This window comes from Cyrtonyx montezumae, unplaced genomic scaffold, assembly GCF_038088225.1.
Source record: "Cyrtonyx montezumae isolate F1298 unplaced genomic scaffold, pur_monq_1.0 scaffold_17, whole genome shotgun sequence".
Classification (NCBI taxonomy): domain Eukaryota; kingdom Metazoa; phylum Chordata; class Aves; order Galliformes; family Odontophoridae; genus Cyrtonyx; species Cyrtonyx montezumae.
This window is the reverse complement of record NW_027071903.1, coordinates 36,027,270-36,052,514: the sequence shown is the minus strand read 5'-3', so window position 1 is coordinate 36,052,514 and position 25,245 is coordinate 36,027,270. Positions and strand designations below refer to the sequence as shown.

The window sequence follows — 25,245 nt, the reverse complement described above, 5'->3', positions numbered from 1 at the left end:
GGCAGCTTCCAGATAAGTGTCAACAGAGGCCACTGTCATCCTAATAACTGTGAGTACTCTTAATTTCACCACCTGCCTAGTGAGTGTAAGCTGTCCACAAGATTCAGAGCATTCATCAGGGGGATGTGCAACTAAATGTAGAAAAAGCCAGAGAGAAAAAACTTTGAATTAATTGCATAAAGGTAAAATGGGGATGACTAAATGATAATTAGTGTTAATAGTGCAGTTAAATAACTGTGTAGCTGCAGGATCATTCAGGTTGGAAGGGAACTCGAGAGGTTTGTAGTCCAATCTCCTGTTTAAAGCCAGTTTAGCAGTAAATTTAGACCAGATTTCTCAGCACTTTGTCCAATGTGGTCTTGAGCATGCTACAGGGCGTCACTGAACCTTGTCTCCTCAGGTCATTGTCTTGGCTAGCTGTGCTGTAGCTTTCCTCAGAGGCTTTAAGCTCTCTAACCATAGGAGCTCATTCCAAACACAGATACGCTGCTTCTGATTTTCTAAGTCCCACTTCCATTGAACATTGTGTTCCAGATGTTTAGAATGCGTCCATCTGAATGTACAGGTCACTGCAGGATTGGCTGGGTGGTTAGTTCAACCATGGGTAACATTGCTGGTGTAATTACATCAGAAAATCTGAACATCTTCATTTATTTTAGGCTCATTGTTCTATTTATCTCTGGTGCCTATTTATTTGGACAGTAACTAGTCAATTAAGGGCTGCCTAAGCAAAAAACAAACAAATAAAAGGTGCAAAGCAGCATACTGAACTCATTCCAGATACTTAGGAGTCTGTGTTTTAATGCTTCTTTGTTTAGGATGTGTTCTGCACAGCTTTAAGAAGCCTTGGAAGTGATACCAAACATAGCTGTACTTATCACGTAGCATATCCTAAGGCCCATATATCAGAGATGTAGTCTTGACTTTTTAAAATAAGCTCCAGGAAAGAATTTGAAGTCTCACAGCACTGAAACCATACAAACTGCCACATGATTGTTCACTAGGCAGTTAATGAGGATTAGTTTAGACAATGATGTTTAATATATAGAAGGGCATGTCAGGGTTAGGACTCACAAATAAAATGGAAATTGCTGCTTTTGAACTCAAGACAGATACAGATATCCCAGGTTGAATAGAAAGAAGTAAGGAAGGAGGACAAAGTGGCTCTTGCTGTTGGCTTCTTTCTTGACATCTTGTTACCATGAAGCCCAAGCAGACAGGAAGCGTAACAACACAGCAGCACGAACTTCAAAAGAGAGCAGAACGCGTCCCCATACACTTGTTTGCAATAGGCTTCTGGAATATTACATTTCTCCTCAGCATTTTCCTGACAGTAAAGTGCTTGTGAAGTCTTCAGTATTTCTGCATTAACTGGCTGGTTTTTTTTTTTTTGTTTGTTTGTTCTAAGAGCTGAATTGGTCTCAGAGCTGTATTTGATCTTTATTTGTCTGTGCCTGTCTCAATAGGTCACCCAGATTCTTAGCAACACTGATTCAGATACCAAGGCTTCCCTTACTGTGTCGTTCTTGGGAGAAGGAGACTGGAGCAACCTCGGACATCCTCGATTTCAGGATATTATTAATCTGAAACTGAATCCTGATCCAGTTCTACCAGAAATGGATGGGGTGTCTGAGTTTGCAGAATATGTCTCTGAAACAGTTGATGTGCCATCTCCATTTGATCTCCTGGAGCCACCCACCTCAGGGGGCTTTTTGAAGCTTTCTAAACCCTGCTGCTACATATTTCCTGGTGGACGAGGTGATTCTGCTCTTTTTGCTGTCAATGGGTTTAACATCCTTGTGGATGGTGGCTCTGACAGGAAATCTTGTTTCTGGAAGCTGGTAAGGCACCTGGATAGGATTGACTCTATTCTCCTGACCCACATTGGTGCAGACAACCTGCCTGGCATCAATGGACTGCTGCAGAGGAAAGTTGCTGAGCAAGAAGAGGAACAGTCCCAGGGCTCTACCAACTACAGCGACTGGATGAAGAACCTAATTTCCCCTGAGCTGGGGGTGGTTTTTTTTAATGTTCCCGAAAAACTGAGGATGCCGGAATCATCCATGAAAGTGAAGAGGAGCATTGAAGAAGCTTGTCTGACACTGCAGTATCTTACCAGACTTGGCATTAAATCAGAGCCCCTCTACAGGGTGGTGAGCAATACCATTGAACCTATCACACTTTTCCACAAAATGGGAGTGGGTAGGCTGGACATGTATATACTGAATCCTGTCAAGGACAGTAAGGAAATGCAGTTTCTAATGCAGAAATGGGCTGGTAATAGTAAAGCAAAGACTGGCATAATTCTTGCAAGTGGGAAAGAAGGTGAAATTTCTGTTCCCTATCTCACATCCATCACAGCTCTAGTGGTGTGGCTGCCAGCTAGCCCCACAGAGAAAATTGTCAGAGTTTTGTTTCCTGGAAATGCTCCTCAAAATAAGATACTGGAGGGTCTTGAGAAACTCAAGCACCTGGATTTTCTGAGGTACCCAGTGGCTACTCAGAAAGATATCACTGCTGGAATACCTCCACCTGCGCTCAAGCAGACCAAAATTAAACAGAGAACAGACAGTAAAGAGAGCCTTAAATCTTCCCCGAAGCCATCTGTGACAAAGCAAGCTAAGAAAGAGGAGGCAGTTGAGGAGGGCATTAAAGAAGGAAAACCAGAAGTCATAAAGGATACTAAAAGTGAAAAAAAAGTTAAAGAACACTCTGAGAAGATTCCCGAGAAGCCTGTTAAACATGAAAAGATAAAGACAGAATCAAATGATGCTCTCAAAGCTGAGAAAAGAAAAATGGCGAAAGACAAAACTGGCAAAAAGCATCTCAAAGAGAAAGGTTCCAAACTGGAGGAGAAGAAAGACAAAGAAAAGAAAGAGATTAAGAAGGAGAAAAAGGAATTAAAAAAAGATGATGGAAAGAAAGAGGAAAAGAAAGATTCAAAGAAAGAAGATAGAAAGAAAGAAACCAAACCAGAGCCCAAAAAAGTGTCTAAACCAGACTTAAAACCATTTACTCCAGAAGTAAGAAAAACATTATACAAGGCAAAAGTTCCAGGCAGAATCAAAACTGAGAAGATCAAAGTCAAATCTGAAAAGGAAATACATAGTGATCTGAAGACATCACCAATGGAGAAGGTACCAGTAGAGGTGGAACCAGGAGAGGCTGCCATTGCTGAACAGAGGTTAGTCCTGTCTTCACCAGAAGATCTTACAAAGGACTTTGAGGAACTGAAGCATGAGGAGAAAGGAAATGTGCAAGTGACTCAAGAGATGTCTGACATTGAAATAAGTGATAAATTTATGAGAGCACCTGAAACAGAAATGAAAGAGTCTGCTGACGTGATGGATCAGAATCGTCTTGCAGTGGATCTGATTTTGAAAGCGAACATTCCTGATCAGGGAACAAGTACTACTGATACAGAAAAAGAATCACCAGCAGACGAAAAGGCAGTCCATCATCTAGAACCAAGAGCAGGTCAAGCTGGAAAAATAGAGAATGAAGAAAGAGAAATAGATGAAAATCTTGAGATGAGATGCGAGAGAGAAGCTGAGCAGTACCAGGAAGCTCAGCTGTCTCTAAACAGAGAACAGGCATCATCACACACAGCTCTCATAGCAAAAGGTGTTCTGTCACCTGCATTCAGAGAGGAAGACAAGGAGGAAGAGGAGAAAATCTCTTTGGACAGAAAACAATGGGAAGCAGAAACAAAGCTCTGTGAAAAGTATACTGAGGGGACAGAATCACAGAAGACTGAGAAGGAAAAGAGAGAGGATGTGTTAGAAAAGGCAGAACAGGAAGAAAAGGAAGAAAAGTACATTAAGGCAGAGCAGAAAGTGGAAAAGATTAAAGATTTCTATGAGCTAAAACAGGATGAGAGGGAGGATAAATTGTTTACCACTGAAGAAAAGGAAAAAGAATGTAGTGACGTGGGTGAGAAAGGCAAGTTACTTGGAAAGGAGATAGCAAAGGAGGAGTCATTTCTGAGCAGTCTGCCAGTCCCAGCAGGAGCAGCAGTAGAACATGTTTCGTATATCCAAGATGAAACTATTCCAGGCTACTCAGAGACAGAGCAGACCATTTCTGATGAGGAAATACATGATGAACAGGAAGAGAGGATCCCACACTTGAAGTATGATGTCAATGCATATGACATTTCTGTTCCTGACCACCCAGGCTCTTTTGAAGCAGTACATGGAATACAGGCCGTGCCTGCTGCAGACCTTGCAGCCAAGGGCTATGCTGGCCAGGAGTCTGAAATCCTGGCATATCCTACAAACATAGTGGCAGCACCTCTAGCTGAGGAGGAACATATATCTTCTGCTACCTCCATTACAGAATGTGATAAGCTTTCATCTTTTGCAACTTCAGTAGCAGAAGATCAATCAGTTGCATCTATAACAGCACCACAAACAGAAGAAACTGGGAAAAGCTCTTTACTTTTAGACACAGTAAACAGCATGCCTTCCTCTCGGACTGAAGCAACCCAAGGTCTCGATTATGTTCCCTCTGCTGGCACAATCTCTCCTACATCATCTTTGGAGGAAGACAAATGTTTTAAATCTCCACTTCCGGAAGATTTCCATGCACTAGCAGAAGGAGAGAGAAAACTGGAAGCTCAAAAGAAGGATCTTCATGAAGAGGCAGAAGATGAAGAGGAAGAAGATGGAACTCCAAATATTGAAATGCCTGAGAAACTCAGAGGGCATTACAATGCTCCACTGTTTACTCATCAAGAATGTCCTGATAATGTGTTAATGAATGTCCCTACAGAAATGATGCAAACTTCAGGCCTGCCATTGTCTGCTGAAGAAACACCATTTTCCCAGGTTGACTCTGCAGAGGCTGAAGAACGATGCATGAGCCCTGATGACAGTACAGTCAAAATGGCATCTCCTACCCAGTCTGGCCCCACCAGTGCAGGACACACACCTTTCCACCAGTCTCCAGTGGAGGAAAAACTAGAAACAGTAGATTCAGAGCTATTTGAAAAAGAAGCAGATGCTACTGCTAAGAAATCAGAAGGCCAAGCTTCTGTTGTGGTGAAAGGAGCCAAGGATGAACCTCTCAGAGATGATAAAGTATCTGCAGCTAAGTACAAATATGAAAAAGACATACCTGGACCTGTGCAGCCCAAGCTGGATTTGGACAGTGATGTACCAGGATCTCCTGGGGAGGAGGTGCAGGAGGTGCCTGTAGGGAAGGAGGAGCTGCCCTGGCTTTCCTACCACAAGCAGGACACGGTGTTGATAGGGGAGGAGGAGGAGCTGCCTGTACTACCCCATCCCAAGACAGACATATTTCTGGAGTCAGGAAAAGAGCTAGAAACCAAATACATGGCAGAAAGTTTAACGGGTTCTTCAAAACATTTGTCCTTCGAGCCTTTCTCTGCCACACGAACACCTGTAGGAAGTTTGGATTCTCCACAGTTCACAAACCAAATCAAATCTGAAAGTGACGAAACCTCACGATTTTCTCCAGAGGATACCAAATCACTTTCTTCTACAGAAGAGAATCTTGGTAAAGAAAAATTTCCAGATATTTCTCTGAAGGGGGTGGCTGCTGAAGAAGGAAAACTCTGTTTTGCAGAAGACACCTCAGAAGAAGAAAAGTCTTCTCAGGTTTCAGTTAAAGACATTTCTCCAGAAGAGGCAAAGTCTATTTCTTTCACTGAGAGTCCCAGCAAGGAAATCTCTTCTGACTTTTTTATTAAGGGAATTTCTCCAGAAGACATCAAATCTCTCAGTTTCACAGAAGATAGACCATGGAAAGAAAAAACTGTGTCTGACTTTACTAACAAATTTGCTTCAGAAGCTGTGAAACCCATGGATTTTACAGAGCAGAGCCTAGATACATATGAAAAATCACTGAAAGTTTCTGCCAAAGGACTCATAAAAGAAGCATCAAAATCTTTTTCTTGTCCAGAAAGTTCCCCAGTTAAAGACACATCACCCGGAGACACTTCAAGTGAAGAAATGTCTCCAGATGATAGCAGTTTATTTGCTTTAACTGGAGAAGGCCCATCTAAGGGAAAAACTTCAGGCTTGTTCTCTCAGGAAGTACCTTCAGATGCCAAGGGCTCACGCTTCATAGAATCTAGCCCAACTGAGGATAAAACATCGTCACATGTTTCTGCTGAAGATGTTAAATCTAGCAGATTGAAGGAATACAGAGAAGAAAAATCTCCAGAAATGGAAGACTTTTACATGAAAGATGTAGGTAATGAGAAGAAAGTATGGTTTCCAGAAGAAGTGGAGGAGATTCCTGTTCAGAGAAGGTGGCAGAAATACGACAAGGAGAGAGAGAGCACATTTTTGGATGAGGTACCAGAATATGAAGCAAAATCCCTCCCTATAATGGGAGAAGAGGAGACCCTGTCTCCCGTAGTGCCTGACCGTCACACCTGGAGAAGTGCAGAAAGTGAAGCTTGGTGCTCCAGAAACGAATATCTTCAGGAAGGAAAAGACTCTGGAAGAGCAGGGCAGTTAGCCAGCGAGGAGGATGAGGTTCCCCACCATGCCAAAGACAAACCCGTGTTAATGCAAGCAGAAACAGAATGCTTAAATGTGGAATCATGTGCGTACAAAGAGGAGACACTGAAGAGTGCCAAACCTACAGCAGAGACACAGAATGCAAAAATAGCTCCTGCTGACATCACTTTCCCAGACAGTTCTCATCTGTCTTCTCAGTATGTCTCTGGTGAGGAAAATCAGGCCGAAGTGTTAACTGGGGGCAAAGAAAGGCAAGATCTGTTGCTGACGTCTAAACAAGATTACTCCTATTTAGATGATGAGGAGAAAGCTGTCCTAGATATCTATGCAAAGTCATTAGACCAAGCACTGACAGCATCTCCCCTGGCAACAGCAACTAGCCCTCTGGAAAAGAAGACTGGTACAACACCAGAAATAGAGAGGCCTTACAAAGTAGGTCAGTGTGAGGCACCTCTAAAGGAGGAAATCCCATTGAAGGCTGCAGAAAAGAAAACAGGTGTCAGTGGTTTATATCAGGAAACAGACTGTAAATACAAGATCGATAGAAAGCAAGAGGATGGGTACAAATCCACTGGGGCTTTCAGTGACCCTATGGGAAGCAAAGAGCAGATGGCAGCAGCATCTGCTCTGTTGCAATCTTCAAGACCAGCAGCATACGAGTATATAGCAGCATCCACAGAAGAAAATACTGCAGTGTCAGGGCAGTGTGCATACTCCTCTCTAGGACAAGTCTCTCCTCAAAAAAACAGTGCTGTCATGGGCCATTTTGAGGCTGTGGGTTCTGCAAGCCCAGTGGCATATCTTCCAGAGTCCCATTCCAGGAGCCCCTTGGACTATCATCCCCAAGAGGAAGAGGTCTGCAGATCCAGAAGTGATGACAGTTCTGTGAGACAAGAGCAAGAAGAAAGAGAACCAACTCCCTACCCTGATGAAAAAAGTTTCAGGTATGCTGACATCTATGAGAAGATAGTTGTATCTGGAGTTGGACACTCCCCTTTCACATCTGAGAGTGCAAACATTACAGGTCACACTGCCAAGGTGCCAACAACAGCACTGAGCTTTCAGAAGGATCGAAGTTTTCATGTCTCTGCAAAAGAAGAAGAATCCTGCCTTTATACCTCTGCAGAGAAAGAGTTGTCATCTCCAGCATCCCCTAAAGATAAAGCAGATGGAGCCTTTGAATATACAGATATCCACGAAAGATATCTGCCCTTGTCTGAGACAGGTAAACATAGGCTGTCTGAGGAACAGGAAGAACTGAAGGTGTCCTGTGCTTTATCAGAACTGGGCTCTGAGCATCACTCATCACCTGCAGCCGCAGCATTTGTCTCTCCCACAGACACAATTGACACATTTTATCAAGAAAAATCATCTGCCCATACTGGTGCTACTTGTCTAGACAAGAACATCATTTTGTCTAGCCAGGAGCAGATACCTCTACCTTTGAAATCCAAGAGCCAAAATCTCAAAGATACGTACTATGAGAAAGCAGGTCAAGGGGAAGAAAACATGAGCGACTCAGAGCTAGAAAAAGGTGCTAATGAGAGATCTGAAAAAGAGTTCAAAGTGCGCAGCCCTGATGAAGCTGCCGGCGCAGTCTACACACACATCTCAACGACAGAGCAGTTCTGTGTATCAGAGCCGCTTCCTCAGAGTAAGCGTGAGGACTCCATTTCACCCACTTCTACTGCCTCATCACCTTCGGAGCCACTGTGGAAAGAAGAATGTGGAATTAGGAAAACTACTCCAGCCGCACTCATAGGGACATGTGTTGCTGGTTACAGTGACCTGCCAGACATAGGCAAGGATGAGCAGGTTTCAGAAATGTGCCAAGAGTCTTTGCAAAAGAAAGAGGATGCTGAAAAATCCACAAAGGAATCACATTTCTGTGTAACAGATTATCCAAGTACAGAGGTGGTCTCAGAGTGCTATGAGCAAGCCACATACTTGAAGTCTACTTCTGAAAAGCAGAAAGAAGAATACAAAAAAGTCCCAATGGGAGAGGGTGGAGTGTTGGATGTCTCTTCTGGATCTGAATGCTCCATGCTAGGAAAGAGTGAAACATCTAGTGTGTTCAGACGTGAACAAATCTCAGCAAGCCATTCAGGGGATATCTTTCTTCCTTTAAAGGTTCCCTGTGATTTATCCTTAGACCAGGAGAAGAAAGATGAGTACCTGGAGGTTTCTGAGAAGATCAGCAGCCATGGCTCATCTTTAACTAAATTATCACTGCTGAGTCCATATGAAGAGGATAAACTGTTCTCCAAAGCTTTGGAGAAAGAATCTGTGCCCCAAGAGCAGCTGAGAGATGACTCTTCCAGCCTGTCAGAGGAACCATCATCTGAAGCAACCACTCCTGTAATACCAACTACAGCAGAAAGTTTTTACTCCCATATGCTTTCTGCATACACAGGTGCAGGAGTGGAACAAAGTACCAGGAGCCTTTGGGATGCATCTCTACAGATTCCAGATAATGCTGTGAATACAGCTGAAACCAAAGACTTTGTGTTAGCTGAGGAACATGGTTCTGCACTCAGTAGCAGCATGGGTGGCAGCACTTTGCCGTACAGAAAAGAGTGCCAAAGTTCACAGCCTACATCATTCTCTGCAGAGAAACAACAGCAACCCTGTGTAACTAGTCCTGAGCAGAAGGCAGCATTTACAGAACAGCTGATGACACTGACATCCCTCCCTGATGTTTTGGCATCATTTCCTCATCATCAGCATGAAGATGAAACCACAGCCAATGGTCCAACAGAGGTGAGCACCAGTCTGCAAGCTTTCCAAAGCGCATACCATTCAGCAGAGACAAAAGATGAAAAAACATGTCCTGACTCTGAGAGTAGTTTGTCTCCATGCACAGGCAAAGAGGACACAGAAAGACAGAGCCGTCCTTCCTCTCTGATGTCCCCTGAACACAGTTTTCCGCCCTTTTTCCCAGATGTACAGAGAGGTGGAAGAACAGAGGATCGTGGAGATGCTTCCCATGAGATGGAGACACGCTTAGGAGGCAGTTTTGACCGTGGACAGAAAATTTCCTCATGTGAATACAAGCAGAGGAAGGGAGAGTTGTCGCCCTCATTCATTAACCCAAGCCCTCATGATCTCTCTGAAGATAGTGACCTCTCGCAGGAGGAAGGTCACACTTCAGTGCAAGGAAGACCACCCCACCCTAGTAGTAGCCCTGCACAAACAGCCACAGTGGAGGAAACTCCTCCGACATCGGTGAGCGATTCTGGATCCTCCCAGTCAGACTCGGATGTTCCGCCTGAGACAGAAGAATGTCCATCCATCACAGCAGATGCCAACATGGACTCAGATGAAGATGCTGATTTCCTCCCAGTGGACAAAGCTGTTGGAAGTGGTCATCATGCCAGTTCTAGGTCCAGCCATGATCCTCAGCCTATTCCAATGGTAGATCCCCATCCTCATCCACCTCACCCCGATGTCTGCATGGTAGACCCTGATATGCTGGTAAATGAGCAAAGCGTGAGCAGAACTGATAAAATTTCAAAGAAAGACTTGAAAGAAAAGAGCAAGAGTGTGAGGAAGCCTTTGAGCAAACCCAAATCTTCCTCTCCTGCTCGTAAATTAGATGTGAAAGGGAAAAGATCACCCACTCCTGTGAAGCAGCCATCAGACAAATCTCCAAAATCTGCCACTGCCAAAAAAGACAGAGATGGAGGAGAGAAGCCCAAACCACGTAGTGTGCTGGTGCAGCCTCCTCACACTGAGGAAGAGTTAGCCCGGAGCAGTCACAGCAACCCTGGCAAAAGCCTTGTTAATGGCATCAAATCAAATCCTGGTAAGAAATTCTTCATTAAATGTCTATTTTCTTTTCAGTTTCAACACTGAGAAACCGCAGCAAGTTCAATGTAGAAAAGCAGAGAAAAGGACTTCTGAGTCAGGCATAAGAAATCAAAGCACTGAGAGAAAAAAAGGTGGTCATGCAAGTCACACAAAAAGACTGAAGCCTTGAGGAAAACTCTGACTCTCTGTAGAGCTGAATCCAGACACCTCTTCAGAGAGTCCTGTAAAACCTAAATCAGAACCCATCTTTGTGCCAACGCCACAGTGCCAGGCTCTGTGCAAAGTGCAGGTCAAATGGTAGTCATCTGCCCCAGATCCTTGATACTGAGTGTAAGATGAGCTAGCAGGAGGGCAGTGCCCAGGAGGAAGGATGCAGAAAATGAAAACACTGCTGATGTGCTGTGGTTTCAGCAGATGCCCACTGTGGGCACTCTGACAAAGAGAGGGTGTAGGAGAAGAGACAAAGGCTTGCAAGGGCTTTTTCAAGCACTCTTGAGCGAGAGCAGCCAAAGAGGAAGACCTGAAAAGGAAGCCCATACGTGTGTGTTGCAAATATACCTCAGGTGAGAGGAACTTGTGTCACTGACAGCAGGGAGACGGACAGGCCAAGTGATTGAGAAAGGAGGCTGATCAGTGCAACAGGCAGCCAGAAGAAAGTAGTGGGCAAAGCAGCAAAGTGGCTGCAGGGCCAGGGCAGGCAGGGCTCTGCAGCCACAGAATAAAGTGTCCAGAATAGGAAGCAGAAGACAAAGGCCTTTGTGATTCCACAGAGAGCAAAAGGGAGAGAAGGGACGATCCTTCTGTTGGGTTGTATCTATATATGCATATTTTCTGCTGAGTATAACTTGTTTAGCCATCTCTAATCTCATATGCAAAACAGCAAATTAAGAACAGATGTATGAAAGTAGCAGCGGTGTTGCTAGGAAGGGTCCATGGACCAGCAGTGATTCACAGGGATGGCAGAAAGCTGGGGTGGAACTTCCAAAAAAACCCACTGCAGTACTGCACCCTCAGATAGAAAGGCACACAGAGGTTAGAGAACAGGTTTCTTGAGCAAAAGTAGGTTACTAAACTAAAAGAAAAAAGCTAGGACTAAGTATTGATTGGGATAACAAGTTGTGAAAGCTAATAACTTTTGATTCCCTTCTTCGGGAAAGAGTTCAGAGCATAAAGCCTTCCAGTCCATCCTCAAAGAACAGCAGAACTCCCTTTCCCTCCTTTTCCTTCCAGTACTGGCTCAGAAATCCACCCAGATCATTTCTGAGCCCGGATGAATCTTAACTGCAGGGAAAAACCTTTCTGAAATCCATGTTCTTCAGAGTGAATTTGTGTGTTTCATTCCAGAAAGATTTTGATAGCCTCTGCTTTCTCTTTTCCAAAGCTTCCAGTAGTCCCAAAAGTAGTTTGTCTGTACCCATGGGGCCACCTGTCTATGTGGACTTGGCATACATCCCCAACCACTGCAGTGGAAAGAACACAGATCCAGAGTTCTTCAAACGGGTTCGGGCGTCATACTATGTTGTGAGTGGGAACGATGCAGCCAATGGAGAGCCAAGCCGTGCAGTGTTGGATGCACTCCTGGAAGGGAAGTCTCAGTGGGGGGAGAACCTGCAGGTAGGTCACAGAACTGACAAAGAATGAGTGTGATTCTCTGTGTGTCACAAGCACTGAGGAAGAAGGGGCATGTCACAAACGTGCATTGCTGTGCAGTTTGGTAGAGTGTTTGTACTTATGAGGGGGAGGACACCCTCGGAATGAAGTGAGAGGAATCAGATGCATCTTTATTCCACATCCTTTGGAGGGGAGGAAGCATTTAGAGATCATGTATGCCTGCTCATCTGCTCCAGGATGAGCCTGTCTACAAGTGAAAACAAGAACCATCACAGCCTAATGTTCGTAACAGTGTCCTGTGTCCTATGGCATTTGTTGCTAGCCCTTCTTGCTTAAGGACTTTTTTAGTGATAGATACTAAGTTTTCTTAGTGGTTTTTTTTTTTTAAGTATTCTTAGTCATATTTCTTATGTAGTCAGGTTTGAAGATCCAGGGTAGACACTGTTTCTGAAGACAGAAACAGGAAACTGTGTGTGCTCTGTAGGATGAAGCAGCCTCAGATTTCTAAGTCCCTGAGCTGTGCACTGGGTCAGTAGGTACATAAGGTCTGGTATCGGCGCAATAACAGTGGTGCTCAGCACTGTCCCTTCCACAAACTTGAGGGATCTTTCTGAGGCTGTTTTGGAAGCACCATTGATGCTTTTCCCTGTACTGGAGCAATTTTCAGCATTATTGTTAGTACTGCCAGATTGCAGCCAACTCAGAGCACATTGTGCTGGTACTGCATAAAAAAAAGCAGCAGCTCTGCCTTAGAGAGTCTGACATCTGAAAGACATTAAGTAGAACAAACAGTACCAAGGGGACAGTGTTCCAAAATTAATGAGAAATTCTAGCTTCAGCTCTTAGAGACAGTTTATGACTTCAGTTGTTCTCTGATTCTTTTTTTTTCCCCAGGTGACGCTGATCCCAACACATGATACTGAAGTGACACGGGAATGGTACCAACAGACACATGAGAAACAGCAAGAGTTAAACATCATGGTACTGGCAAGCAGCAGCACTGTTGTGATGCAGGATGAATCTTTCCCAGCCTGTAAGATTGAATTCTAAATCTCCCAGCCACGTTGTATGTTCATTCATTGACTCTCCAATCACCAATGCAACATCAGAGACACCATCTAAACACAGTCCAGGTCTTCTCTGGTTTAATCCTTTACATGGTTCCCATTTGTCAGGCAGTCGGGTACCCATCTAGCTCAGCACTGGATGCCGTGAGAAAGAAGTGCAGGGCTCTGTAATATTCTGGACTGAGCTAAGGTTTTGTGCAAGAGCAGTTGCAGGCCAAGGGCACTTCCACTTTCCCTGCTTTATTCTGCCGCCTGTACAGTTTCTGTAGACTATCTTGGCTGCCTTGCTGCTATGAGAGCTTGTTCCACTCTCTTCCTGGCTGCCTTGCCATTTAACATGTAGCACCATGGCCCTCATCGTTCTGGTGAAGGGCTAAAATGCTGCTGCTGCATGTTGACGGCGTTTGGGGGGCTGGGGGGGGTAGAGAAGAAAACTAATTTGCAAAGCAAACAGATGATGAGGGAAGGCCAAACTTTCCAGTCATAGCATGACAGTGAAGGGCATTCTTCCATCTCCCATCCTGAGCATACATGTGGTGTGCTGGGTGAGGGGACTTGGACTTCAACTGGGCAGGGCCACTGCTGGCCACTTCTGCAGGCTTCTGTCCCAAACATTTGCTTGCAGACTCCTGCTATGCTGGCTCTCTATGCTCAGGGAGCTGTACTGAGCGACATGCTGGTTTGAGAGGAGAAAGCTCAGCCTGTTGCTCTTTTCTACAAAGAGCACATTCCTAACCTGCTAACTTGAGTTTTGCACACCAAGTGGCTAACCTACTCATGCACATCGGCAGTGTGACAGCAAGAGGCACAGAGGGGCCACTGCCTCAAAGGTCACACTTGAGAGTATCCAAACGCACAACTTTCAGCGGGCTCTAAAGCAGAAGGGCTGCAACAACCTGGCCTCTGTCAGCCTATGATCTTTGAGAAACCTCCCTGTCATTGTAAACCAAAGTTTTTACTGAGGAATGTGGTAGGGCAGCTGAGGAACTCCCATGCCATACTGAGATACTAGTGTCTGGCCAGTAGAGCTGATGTGGGCCAGTTCTGCAAGCAACAGCAGTTCCTTCGCTACGTGTATGCCAACAGTCCAGCTTATCTGTGATCAGGCTTTTGTTGCCTAAACTGCCCCTCTCCCCTCCAAAAAAAAAACCATTAAAAAGTGTGCCCAGGATTTGGAGACTAGAACCTGTGAAATGAGGAAAAAGAACTCTTCCCAAAAACACTTGAGGGAAGTAGATCAGTGACTGTGTTAGCTCATAGTTTCTCCATACCTGTGGCAGGGAGGTACATATGCTGCCAGCACAGATGAGCTACTGGCAAGACTGCTGGGCACGCTTGTGGTTGCAGGTGGCAGTCTGTTGTGTCCTTGCTGTATGGCAGTCCTGGCAAGAAACATACCTGTGTGCTCTGAGCACACCATTGCTGCCGAACCCAGAGCCTCCTTGGAATACAAGCCCATTCCAAGGGGTGGGGCTGCCCCTGCAGGGAGAGCAGCTCCAAGATTGCTAGTGCTCAGGTGCACTGTGTCAGCAGCACCAGGAAGCCTATGCCACAACTTGGACCATCTTATCACAGGGGTGACTTTCTGTAAGTCAAAATTAGTGGCAGTAGGTTGTGCTTTGGCGAAGGGAAGTGCTGTTGCAAGGCTTGGCATACAAGTATTTCCATCTGCTGCGTCACCCGCTGTGCTTGGCGCTGAGCCGAGGTCTGACTCCACTGTAAGCAGCCCAGGGCCGTGGGCTGCAGTGGCCAAGGACGCTTCGGTTTCTATGCTAGGATCTTCTAGCAGCTGACATAAAGAAAATGCTGCTTAGAAACATGCTCCTAGAACTAAAATGGAGTTTCTAGGGAAATGGTTTATTTTGCATTTAATTTATGTATTTATTTTTTGATCTTAAGCTGCTTTTTGTTTGGATTTACTATTTTAATTTATACATGTTGACTTGACACTATGTGCTCTTGATGTCAGCTCAGAGGTTTCTCGGTACAAATACGTAGATGCTGCAATTTAAAGAACAAAACAAAAAGACCACAGAGAATTGGGCAGAGTATTTGCTGGCAAAAAAAAAAGAAAAAGGGATCTCTGCTTGCAGACTGTGAGGCTGTGTCTTAAACCCAGCAGCTGCAGGACGAAGCCCAAGGCTAGCAGCCTCTCCCTGGGGGCAGTCAACCCTTTTAACACGCTCCTTGGTAGGAGGGAGAGGGTGAGCTTACTTGGGGATTTCTGAAATCCCTGCCCTGCGCTGTATTCACATTAACCACAAAAACACAGTGTGTCTGCCAGAATAAATGTCATTCTCTGCAACCCAGTGGGTTTATTGTCTATGAATGTCAGGTACAGCAAGCAATTGTAGGCAGTAGCAGACCTGCTTTTGCTTCTCCCAGATACTGCTCTGGGGTTTTGCCTTCAGTGCTTTGGGGAGATCCTGGTTCACATGTCAATGGGACTGGATGGCAGCCAGCTGCACGCATTGAACGCAAAATGCCCAGTGCCAGGTAGCCAGAGAAACAGATGTGGCATCTTCATTGACTGGGTCCTTGGATCCCTCAGCGTGGCGAGGCATAAAAAGCTAATGCACTAACTTTAGGTAGACCCACATATGAATGTTTCTCAATTTTAAACTTGAAGCAATTCTGACTAAGAAGCAGTAACAGTGAGGCTTTGCAAGGTGCCTGCAACCTCCCAGCAGGAGTGCAGTTGTTGGCAGGTGTTTCAGTGCAAACACTAGCCCTCTGCACACTGTGCTCCTGCACTCTGCAGCTGTGCTGCTCGGACTGCTCAATCTCTCACCAGTTCACTTCTGTGTCCTCAAGACTCCACAGTTTTTTTTTCAGTCTTTAGTGGCAGTCTCTTCTGCCTTCAGTTTTTCTCCCTCCCTTGCACTCTTCTGCAACTATGGGGAAAAATAATTGTATAAATTCCAAAATGTAAAGCATCGGACTCCGCTCAGCCTGCAGGAGCCAGCAGAACCCACCCAGAGCCAGAGGTAATACAACACTATAGAGAGAAACAGTTAAACTCTGCTTTTGCTTGTTTCTGCATGTGGGCAACAACACGTAATCTTCCTGTATGTAATAGGTACAAAATACTATTTTAAACCTATAATTAAAAAAAGTGAACGTCTTAACTGTATTGAAATGGCAACTTGTGCTCCCAGCTTCTATGCTAAATGTTTTAAAAACAGAGCCCTGATTCGTTTCTTCAGCATCATATTTCTATTTGAATTTAGTTCCTTACCCTCTGTCCTTTTGCCCATTTCCATGTGAAACACTCTGTAACTAACTACTGTCAAGAGAGGAGCCCAACACATTAATAATAAAGCCACATTAATTGCGAACAAGAACACCTCTAGCTGTTTCCAACCATTCTTTAAGTGTGCACGGTGTTGGCAGGGGCATGCAGCACTGCTTGCTCCCAGCTGCAGCCCAGCCCTGCTCAGGCCCGGCTTCCATGTGCACTGGGCCATTCCCTGTTGCAGTCCTGGAGCGGTCCCCTGCCCCTCTCAGCAGAATGAGGGCCTGTAGGCACAGCTCTGTGTGCAGCCGCTCCTGTGGACCCTGCCTCGCAGAACTGCACTGCAGCCCTGTGCCCATCCTGTGCCCTTCGGGAATGGCTGTTCTGCCTGGTGCAGCCAGCATCTCTGGAACTGGAAACGTCCCGGAGAGCACAGCCCAGCCATGCCCAGCTGGGAGCCAGCAGCTTGGGCAGGGCATACAGCAAGGTCTCCGCTCCCAGGCTGCAGGCAGATGCGGCATCACATGCTCCATCCCTGTGGCAGCAGCAGCAGCCTCTGTGCTGCTGCACAACTCTGAAGGAAGAGTTGCTCATTTTGGCTCTTCTGCTTCTCAGCTGAAAACGAGGACTGCAGCCTCCTGGTCCTGCTGTGCCCAGCAGCTGTCAGGCTGGACTGATGCCTCCAGCTTCTCTGCTGCCTGGGGGCCCTGCTAAGGAAATGCTGCACAGATGAATGCAGAGCAAAATGAAGGCAGGGACAGGGCTGCAGCCCTCAGAAAAGGCTGTAGTGGGAGGGGAGTACACCATCACTTGTGCAGCATGTCACAGACAGCTTGGGGTGACTGCCAGAGCTGTCACTGACAGGGGAAGAACCATGTGAAGCTCTGTGTCAGCCAGAGCTAATTTCCACAACTACTTTCCAGCTAAACAAGTGCACAGCTACGGCCATGCTCCTGCTGACAGTGGCTGTGGCCATACATACATCTTGCAAAGGTGGGCCAGACGAGCACTGTTCAGCATCAGCCTGCAGAGTCTGGCTCCCCCGCCAGCACATATACCAAGTGAACACATCTACTCCAAGCTGTTCTGCAGGAGAAAGGAGGTAAAAATCAGCCCAGCTGCCCAACCTCATGGCCAACGCTGTGCTCAGCAATGTGCAGCAGTGAACCATGGGGCTGCCATGGCCAGCAGCATGCCCAGACCCCTACCCTACTCCCTAATGCTACTCCTAGGAAGCAGACAGGACCCAGCCAGAGCCAGTTCCCAGCAAGGTCCATACTATGTGAGCAAGGTGCAGGCAGCAGGAGCACTGCAGGAGCGGTGCTCAGACAGTGCCTGAGGACACTGAGAAGGATCTGGAGAGCTTCTTCACCTCTAGCTTTCCCATGGCCAACTCTCAGGAACATGGCACACCAAAGCCTAGCAGCCTCAGCGGCACAGGCCAGGGAAGCTGCTCATCCAAATCTGAGTGCTGTGCTGCCAACTAAAAGCCAGAACTCTTCCATGAGCACGTGGCAGGCCTTCTCCCATATGCCAGCACAAAGCCCTGCAGAAAGGACATGGGTTTCCTCCTGGTGCAGTGCTACTCAATGCCACTGAAAGTGCATTCAAGTGCAGAGTGTTTCACCCGGAACACCCAAACTGAAAGGTAGAGTTGTTGGGCATAAGTGCTATGCAGGATGTCCTTAGAACTGATGAGAAGGTTTGGACCAGGTGAGAGGAACCAAATACACTGCGCCTGAGTCTTCACTCTATGGCAAACCACCGTGGGCCCTGGGCAGCCAGGACCTCTTCCCCAGTACAGACAGTTCTTCAAATGAGGAGAAAGAAAAGAAGCACTTGGCTTTCTCAAGCAAAGCCCTTACTTCAACTGTGACTTGTCTTGACCACAACTTCTTCTTCCTCCTGGACGGCCGAGAAAAAGCAAGGCTTTCTTCCCTGAGCATCCCCTGGCACATGCGCACTGTTGCACTAGTCAGCAAAGACAGACACCAGACCCACAGCAGAGATTTACTGTGAACACACATCACAACACAGCACAGAGATCTTTGGGCAGAGCTTCACAAAAAACGTATACCGTAGCTACAGACAAACACACAGACTTGTCCATAAATACAGGAGGCGCAAGAGGCACAGCCCTGTCCTGCTCTTAGGATGTCAACATTGCCCTCAGGCTTGTGCTCACAACTCATCTACATAAATATGTATTAAATATTTTTCATTTTATATAGAATAAAGTTTTCTCCTTATTGGTTTCTAATAATCCTGATTTGCTCAAACAGCAGTTTCTCTTAATTTCTATCACCAAGAGTTCAAAGCTTTACCTCACATGACCCTTGGGGACTATAAAAACCCGTGTGTGTCCTCCCTGCACACCTCTCTCTGGCTGGATCCCTGGCTCCTGCCAGCCCAGCCCAGCAGGAAAACATTCAAGTCCACTCCAGAGAGAGGTTTTCTTGCAAGTAGCGGTCTTGAACCTGTTCTTCTCATTACTCTCCTTCTCACACTCAGAATGCTTTCTCCTTTTCCTTTTCTTCCCACTACTGCCTCTCTGGATCAGTTTTTGGCAGCCAGTGGTAGGGATCAAGAGAAGGAGAAGGATGGAACAGAGAGGAGGCTGATGGTTGTGAAGAACCCAATTACTTTCAGCTCAGAATGCCTTCCCTGAAGGCTACAGGCTTACTAATCTACAGGGAGCATTTGTCCCCTCTTGGACTCACCACTCCAAAAGCCTTGGCTCTACAAATCCTCTGCTGTCCCAGTGAGCGTAGAGCCCTGGGGACATGCTGAACCAACACAGTGCCACATCCCTGCTCGATGGAGGTGCATTTGTTGTCTGTTTAACGTGGCAGATGGAATATTGTCTCTTGCTGGATGACAAAGAGCTGGCTTGTGTAGGAGCAGAGCAGACTCTTCCACAGCCTGGAGTCCTATGGACTTGGGACATGGCTTGTTCCATGGACAGCTGTCTGCATGAAGTGCTGTGCAGGAAGTTGGCTGCCTCCAGGCTAGAAGCGCTTGCCGTGTGCTGTCCAGAGAGCTGCTAGTTCTGCTGATCCTCCTGACATGGTGGCTGCAGCCCCTCCACACTTGTCTCAAGAGGCAGTGGTTGCTCCCAACACGATTGACTAGTCAGAAGCTGGCCTGACAGAGCACTGTGCCCCACAAATGGTTCCTCAACCACATGCTCTGGGTTCAGCACCTCTCCCAGAAGCTCTTCACAGGGCACCAAGTTGTTCTTGCCCAGCCCCAATTGATCCAGGCCAGTCATTACCCCTAAATCTTCCTCACCTGGCTTCACTCTCTCCCCAGCTGGTCTCATTTCAGACTCTGCACCACTCTTTGGTTTCACTGTGTCAACTGGATCTAACATTTCCACAGCTGAATCTTCTTCCAGCTCCACCATACTTTTCTCCTCTGGGTTAGAGTTCTTTTTCAGCTCCTTCTTCCACAGTTCTGGAAGCACGCCTGGCTCTGGGTCCTTACTCCAGGTCAGCATCTCTGGGGCACTGGGCTCTGTCACTGTCAACCCAGACATGCCCACCTCCACACCAAACCCTCTGCTACCAGGCTGCCTCTCTCCTTGTTCAGGGTACTGGCTACTCAGCTGCTCCTCATGTTTTGGGGGACTGGTGGAAAGTTTCTCAGCGAAGTTGAAACGAGTGCAGCTGTCCAAAGAGGTTGGGGAGGATGGGCCTGCACTGGAGACAGTACTGGAAGGGCCACTGCTGTCTGCAAAGAGGAGGAAACATCTTAAACATTTAGCTGATACTTCCCTAGCCCAAAGCCTGAGCAAACCCAAGCTGTCGTCATCCCACAGTTCTACAAGAAGTGGGTGAGGGTCACCTACATGCCATGCACCCTGGCAGGAGCTTGCAGCTGCTATTGGGTGTACTTCTGCCAGCAGTTCAGCTGATGAAAACACAAGCACAAAAACCACACTTACATCTTATTATATAGTGCTATGTTGATGTTATAGAGCAACATGCAACTTCATGTTGGGCACTGAGTGGAAAAGCTGTTTCTTTCATTCCCTCATTATTGTAGGACACTCATCTTCGGCCTTGCTACCCTTGTATCCAGGAACACAATCCCTGAATGCTGAGCTACAATTGCCTCTGGAAGAAAAAATATTATTTCTCTGCCAATGCCTGTTCCTGCCTTATGTTGTACAGTGAGTGAAACTAGAGAGCAGACTTAGATTATATCTAGTCCTATCTAGTCCAATAAAAGGGGGAAGATTAAACAATTGCTCTTAGCCATGTGTCATTGAGAAGCATAGAACTTGAGATGAAAATGAAGTGCACTCAGGCTCTCCGTGTCCTACTGCACTCAGCAGAGGATGCCTGGAAACACAACATGCATCCAACAGTAGATTTCCCTGTAACATACAGTACTATAAAGAGTCCCTTTTCCATCTTTCTCTGGGGGCTGTCTAACAGGGCATATGACTTGTTTTCCTTTTACCTACTTCCCCATTCTGATTCTGTTCTATCAGTGGCAAAGCATAAAACCAATACTTGGATTCTAACATTCTACCCTCTTCTCCCCTCCCTCACCATCACATTCACCCCTAATCAAGAAGAGAGCACACTCACACCAAGGGGGCTTATCCGACCGCTGGCGCAATGGGAAAGAGGATGACAGAATTCGCTGAGACATAAAGGGGTCTCCTGTTATCTGGCTGCCAATCATTGAATCAAACAAAGCTTCAAGAAAAAAAAAAACACAGGTCAATAACATTCAGACAGAGAAAAATGGAATGGCCACAGTGGATCAAACCAGGGTCTACACACCCCAGAAACCACTAACAGGCACTCAGGAAAGAGCTTAAGAATGCACACACAGAGCTGTGACTGCCCCCAGCCCCGGGGAACATGAGCCTCAGCTTTCCCAAGCCGGAGTTTATATCCATGTCACTGTGCTGATCAGCTGCAGACAGACCCAGCCAACCACTCATCCATCACGTGCACAGCCTAGGATGGCTCTGAGCTGGATCCCACAGCCAACTGCTGGACTAGAACATCCAGGTATCAGTGTCCCCACAATGTAAAAGACCAAAAGTCCTTAACTGCTTGCTTCAGCTCTGCTCTGCCCTACCCAGAGATGAGCCCACCTCATCAGTACCTGCAGTAGACTGAACGTGTGATTCACTGCAACTTCTGCACACAGCTGTCAGGAACTCATTGACCTGTCGCAAAGAGAGGGAGTTGTGCAGGGTCTCCAGGGGATAAATGGTGGGAACCATGGAACAGCCTTCAAAACCTGGAAAGAAACCCAATCAGAGAATGAATAGAGTAAACAGCAACCTAAATCTGTGCAGGACCACTCATGGCCTAAAGAGCTAGGCAGTCTGGGAATCAAACAACAGGCACACTCAGGACGAAGGTCACCTTTTGTAGACCAAGAAAATCACCAAATCACCAAATCACCATTAGGCAATCACATGCAGTTACAGACCTGAAAGCAAGCATCCAGGCATACGCAAAAGGAGGAGGAAACACCTAGCAGCAGCAAGGTTTGCTGCAAAGCCTGCCTCTTTTGCTAAACTATCTGGTTATGAGGGAAAACCTGGCGCAGTTTCGCACAGTTTATGGAAGTTAAACAAAACTTGGTGAAGTCAACAGAATTTCCAAGAAATGACTTCCATCACTGGTTACACTCCAGCCTGAAACACAGTCCACCCCTCCACCCATTGGTGAGTTACAGTGCACTGCTGCCAATGCAAAAAGGGGGAAAAGAACCTCCCTCCCTCCGAGCACACCCTCCAGTGCACACCCAACAGACCCCTCCCCCAAGTAAGGACCAAGCAATTGTTTGAGTCATGTGTCCTCAAAGACCATTGTCAGCACACCCAGAATTAGTAGAAGTCAAATTGACATTTAACAGACACTTGCTCAGAGCTAAGCTGCATCACAACCTTTCACAAGAAATTCTTTGCTATCGAGTCAGCAGAGTATTACAGTAAAGCATTTCTCTCTTCATCCAAACTTCCTGATAACGCCCTGTAGCATTAATCCAACCTGAAACTGTCAGAGGAGAGAGAAGGAAACAAAAGAGTCTCTGGGCATATAGGAGTAAAGCTCCTTCTGCTCTGCTTCTCATGTTTAAAGATCTCTGAACTCCTTAAGCCCAGGCTTCCCATTCTGTGTGCCCCAAGCTCCCTCTGAGGAGTACAGGAAAAAAAAAAAAGTGGGAAAGGAATTGGATCTGTTCCTACAGGTAAGAAAAATTACTTTGAAATGCAAAAAAAGTGCATTGGCTTTTGATACACACATCAAAACTGCTGCTCAGCACACTCACAGGCTGAAATTGGTCCCTGCACCTACTAAGGAGAGAACCTAGAACACACAGATTATCTGTTAAACGTAGTCATTGTTCCAATTCTTCAGTCACCTCCAGCTTTCATCAGATAATCTCTGCCCCAGTGCACTCACATAACCCAGTTCTGCAGGAGGCAAGGAACCAGAGCCACGGAGGGTGATCACATGCCACACAAGGAGACCATAGGCCAGACCACGTGCTGTGCACATCCACTGCCATAACAGCTACTGGAGATAAAGACCCCTCCAGCCACCCACAGGGGGTATCTATGCCACAAAGTGCCTGCAAACGTTAATTCAAGCCATGAAGGAAAACAAATCTTTGGCTTGGACAGAGGAATGTAAGGCAGAAAAAAAACACCATGTTCTTATTTCTCTTGCTGAAAAGTCCTTCCTGAATATGAAAGAGATTTTATTCGTTATTTTCTCACAGGCATCCTGAGAGACAAAGCTAAAGGGAAGCAGTGAGGTAAAGACTGGAGAAGGTGTTGGAGGAGCATAGAAGGAGACTCATGTCAGCTCAAGAAAGACCAAAGTTGACTCAGCTCTCCAGGTCTCCAAAGAAAATGGAAAGTAGTTTAAATACAACATAGGGCAAAGCAGTGTTGTTACAAGATATGCAGGAGGTACTGACAGGGATGAGAGTGTACGGGCAAACCCCTAACAGAAGAAATCAAAGATCCGGTGTCAAGGGAAAATGTGACACCAACAGCACTACTGATGTGACAGGACACACCCAGACCCCAGAAGTGCTGAACACCAGCTTGCACAGCTCTGTTCAGTCACTGGTCTCAAGCAAGTGGAGAAAAAGGCAAAAGCTTTCCTTCCTAAATTTAAGCCTGCACCATCAGCCCAAAGGTCTGTTCTGGTCTACTGCTCCCTGCCCACAGGGCCAGAAGCGTATATCCATGATGGGCTGCCACTCAGAACTGTTCTGAACGTGACGCAGCTCTTTCATGACATTCTCCAGTCTCCTCTTAAGCTCAGTTGCACTTTTAACATTCCCATGTAGTGTTGTGAGGATTTTCACTCTGTTGGTGTTCTTCCTACATCTCCTCTATTTGATGCTGCCTCCTCCTTGGTCTGTTAGAGACATCCCAGTTCCTGTGCTGAAGCAGAGGCTGAACTGCAGATCCCCACCATTCCTCTCCAGGCCACTCTTACACTACCAAAATCACCCATCCCAGACTGCAAATACTTATCTACCTTTTCCGTATCTTTCTCAGTGGTGATGGGCAGCTCTAAATGAAATCAGGGTGGTTTCCTCTTGTTGCTCTACATGAATTTACACTGAACATCATGTGCTGTTTCATTGCCCAGTCACTCTGTATCCCATGGTCCTTCTCTGTTCCTTCACAGCTGACCCTTACTGTTATTACCACTGCTATTCATTACCAACATTACCTCACTTCACACCCTTCCTTTCCCTAACTACATGAGCACAGATTCCAAGAACAATCACTTCAGTGCATAACTGTTGATTCTTCCAGCTATGGATGCCAAGCACATACTTTTATCTCCTTGTTACCACCTTCTGCTTCTTCTCTTTGTTTGGGTAGAAGTATACCTGAGAGCCAAGAAGGACAGTAGAGGAGGGGAGGGGAATACAAAGCTTTACAAAGGAGGAATTTGGACTTTCAGCTGCAAAGACAGGAGGAACTTCTCTGAGAAAAATGCCAGCAGGAGTTCCAAACACACTAATTAACTGTGGTCTGAATGGCAGTCAAACGGAGGGGAAAAAAAAAAAGAGAACCTACTGAGTGCAAACATCTGATTTCCACATAGGAAACCCACGATGGTGATGCACAGAGCTCATAAGCCTGGCTGCATTAGAATAGATGGCACAGCCAAGCATCACACTGTAATATTTGGAGCTTATTTGCCCAAAGTGCTGAACTCATTTCCTCTCCCTGCTGGAGCTCACGTGGGAAGGTTGAGATCTGAAGCAGAGGAAGCTGAGCTTTGGAGCTGTCTGCTTTGTTCCAGTATCTCATCCCTTGAAGCAGTTTTGATCCTCTTTGGTATTTGTTGCTAGGAGACCAAGGATTGTCCTAATTATAGATGAAAAGCAGCTGCCATCTCCAAGCTGCCTACTTGACAGAAAGAACTGTATCAAGAATAAACAGACTGTACATAAAAAATTATCTTTTCCAGGCTCTGAAAATGCTCGATCCTGTTGCTTCACTACCTGATAAGCTGTACTGTGTTTGCCTCTTCCACATCCAGGTCTGAACGAAAGAAGAACTCCATGCATCACACCACACATTCAGCAAGCCACATGCACCGAGCAGGTCTTATGGTGCAGCCCTAGCCAGATGCCCCTCTCAGAGAAGAATCTTCTGCTTGTCTCAGGAGCGCTGAGACTTCAATGCATCAGACTTCCTACCTGTGCCAGAGGTGGACAAATACCCAAGAGACACTGATTTATAACATCTAGATTCAATCCTGGAATCACCTACCTGCTTCCACTAGACATGTGACACGCTGCAAACATCCTAACAGGTGAAACGGATGCCATGCAATGCAGACACACAGAAGCTCAGTGTCTCCCCTAGCTTAACTTGGTCTCTCTAAACAATACAATCCCATAAGCACTCACTTCCCCTAAATTTCCACAGCAAGTTCATTCACGTGACATGTGATCAGCTGCAGTGTCTCCTTAATCTCCTTTCCTTCCACACTCACAACCCTTTGGTTCTCCCATCAAT

General features: G+C 46.2%; 2 protein-coding genes across 7 annotated transcripts in view; one reads left to right on the top strand and one right to left on the bottom strand.

Moving 5' to 3' along the window:
• Positions 1 to 14,138, top strand: part of MAP1A (microtubule associated protein 1A) — a 29,852-nt gene extending 15,714 nt beyond the window's left edge. Inside the window, exons 4-6 of the mRNA XM_065734169.1 lie at positions 1,467 to 10,296; positions 11,683 to 11,915; positions 12,807 to 14,138. Coding sequence (XP_065590241.1) covers positions 1,617 to 10,296; positions 11,683 to 11,915; positions 12,807 to 12,962 — 9,069 coding nt within the window. The 5' untranslated portion in view covers positions 1,467 to 1,616 and the 3' untranslated portion in view covers positions 12,963 to 14,138. The remainder of the gene's footprint in view (positions 1 to 1,466; positions 10,297 to 11,682; positions 11,916 to 12,806) is intronic.
• Positions 14,139 to 18,209: 4,071 nt separating this feature from the next.
• Positions 18,210 to 25,245, bottom strand: part of PPIP5K1 (diphosphoinositol pentakisphosphate kinase 1) — a 39,642-nt gene continuing 32,606 nt past the window's right edge. For all 6 annotated transcript variants that reach the window (XM_065734170.1, XM_065734172.1, XM_065734171.1 and 3 more), the window contains 3 exons: positions 21,342 to 21,479; positions 20,813 to 20,923; positions 18,210 to 19,946 (listed from right to left, as the gene is read on the bottom strand). In XM_065734170.1, the coding sequence (XP_065590242.1) occupies positions 19,258 to 19,946; positions 20,813 to 20,923; positions 21,342 to 21,479 (938 nt within the window). In that variant the 3' untranslated portion in view covers positions 18,210 to 19,257. The remainder of the gene's footprint in view (positions 19,947 to 20,812; positions 20,924 to 21,341; positions 21,480 to 25,245) is intronic.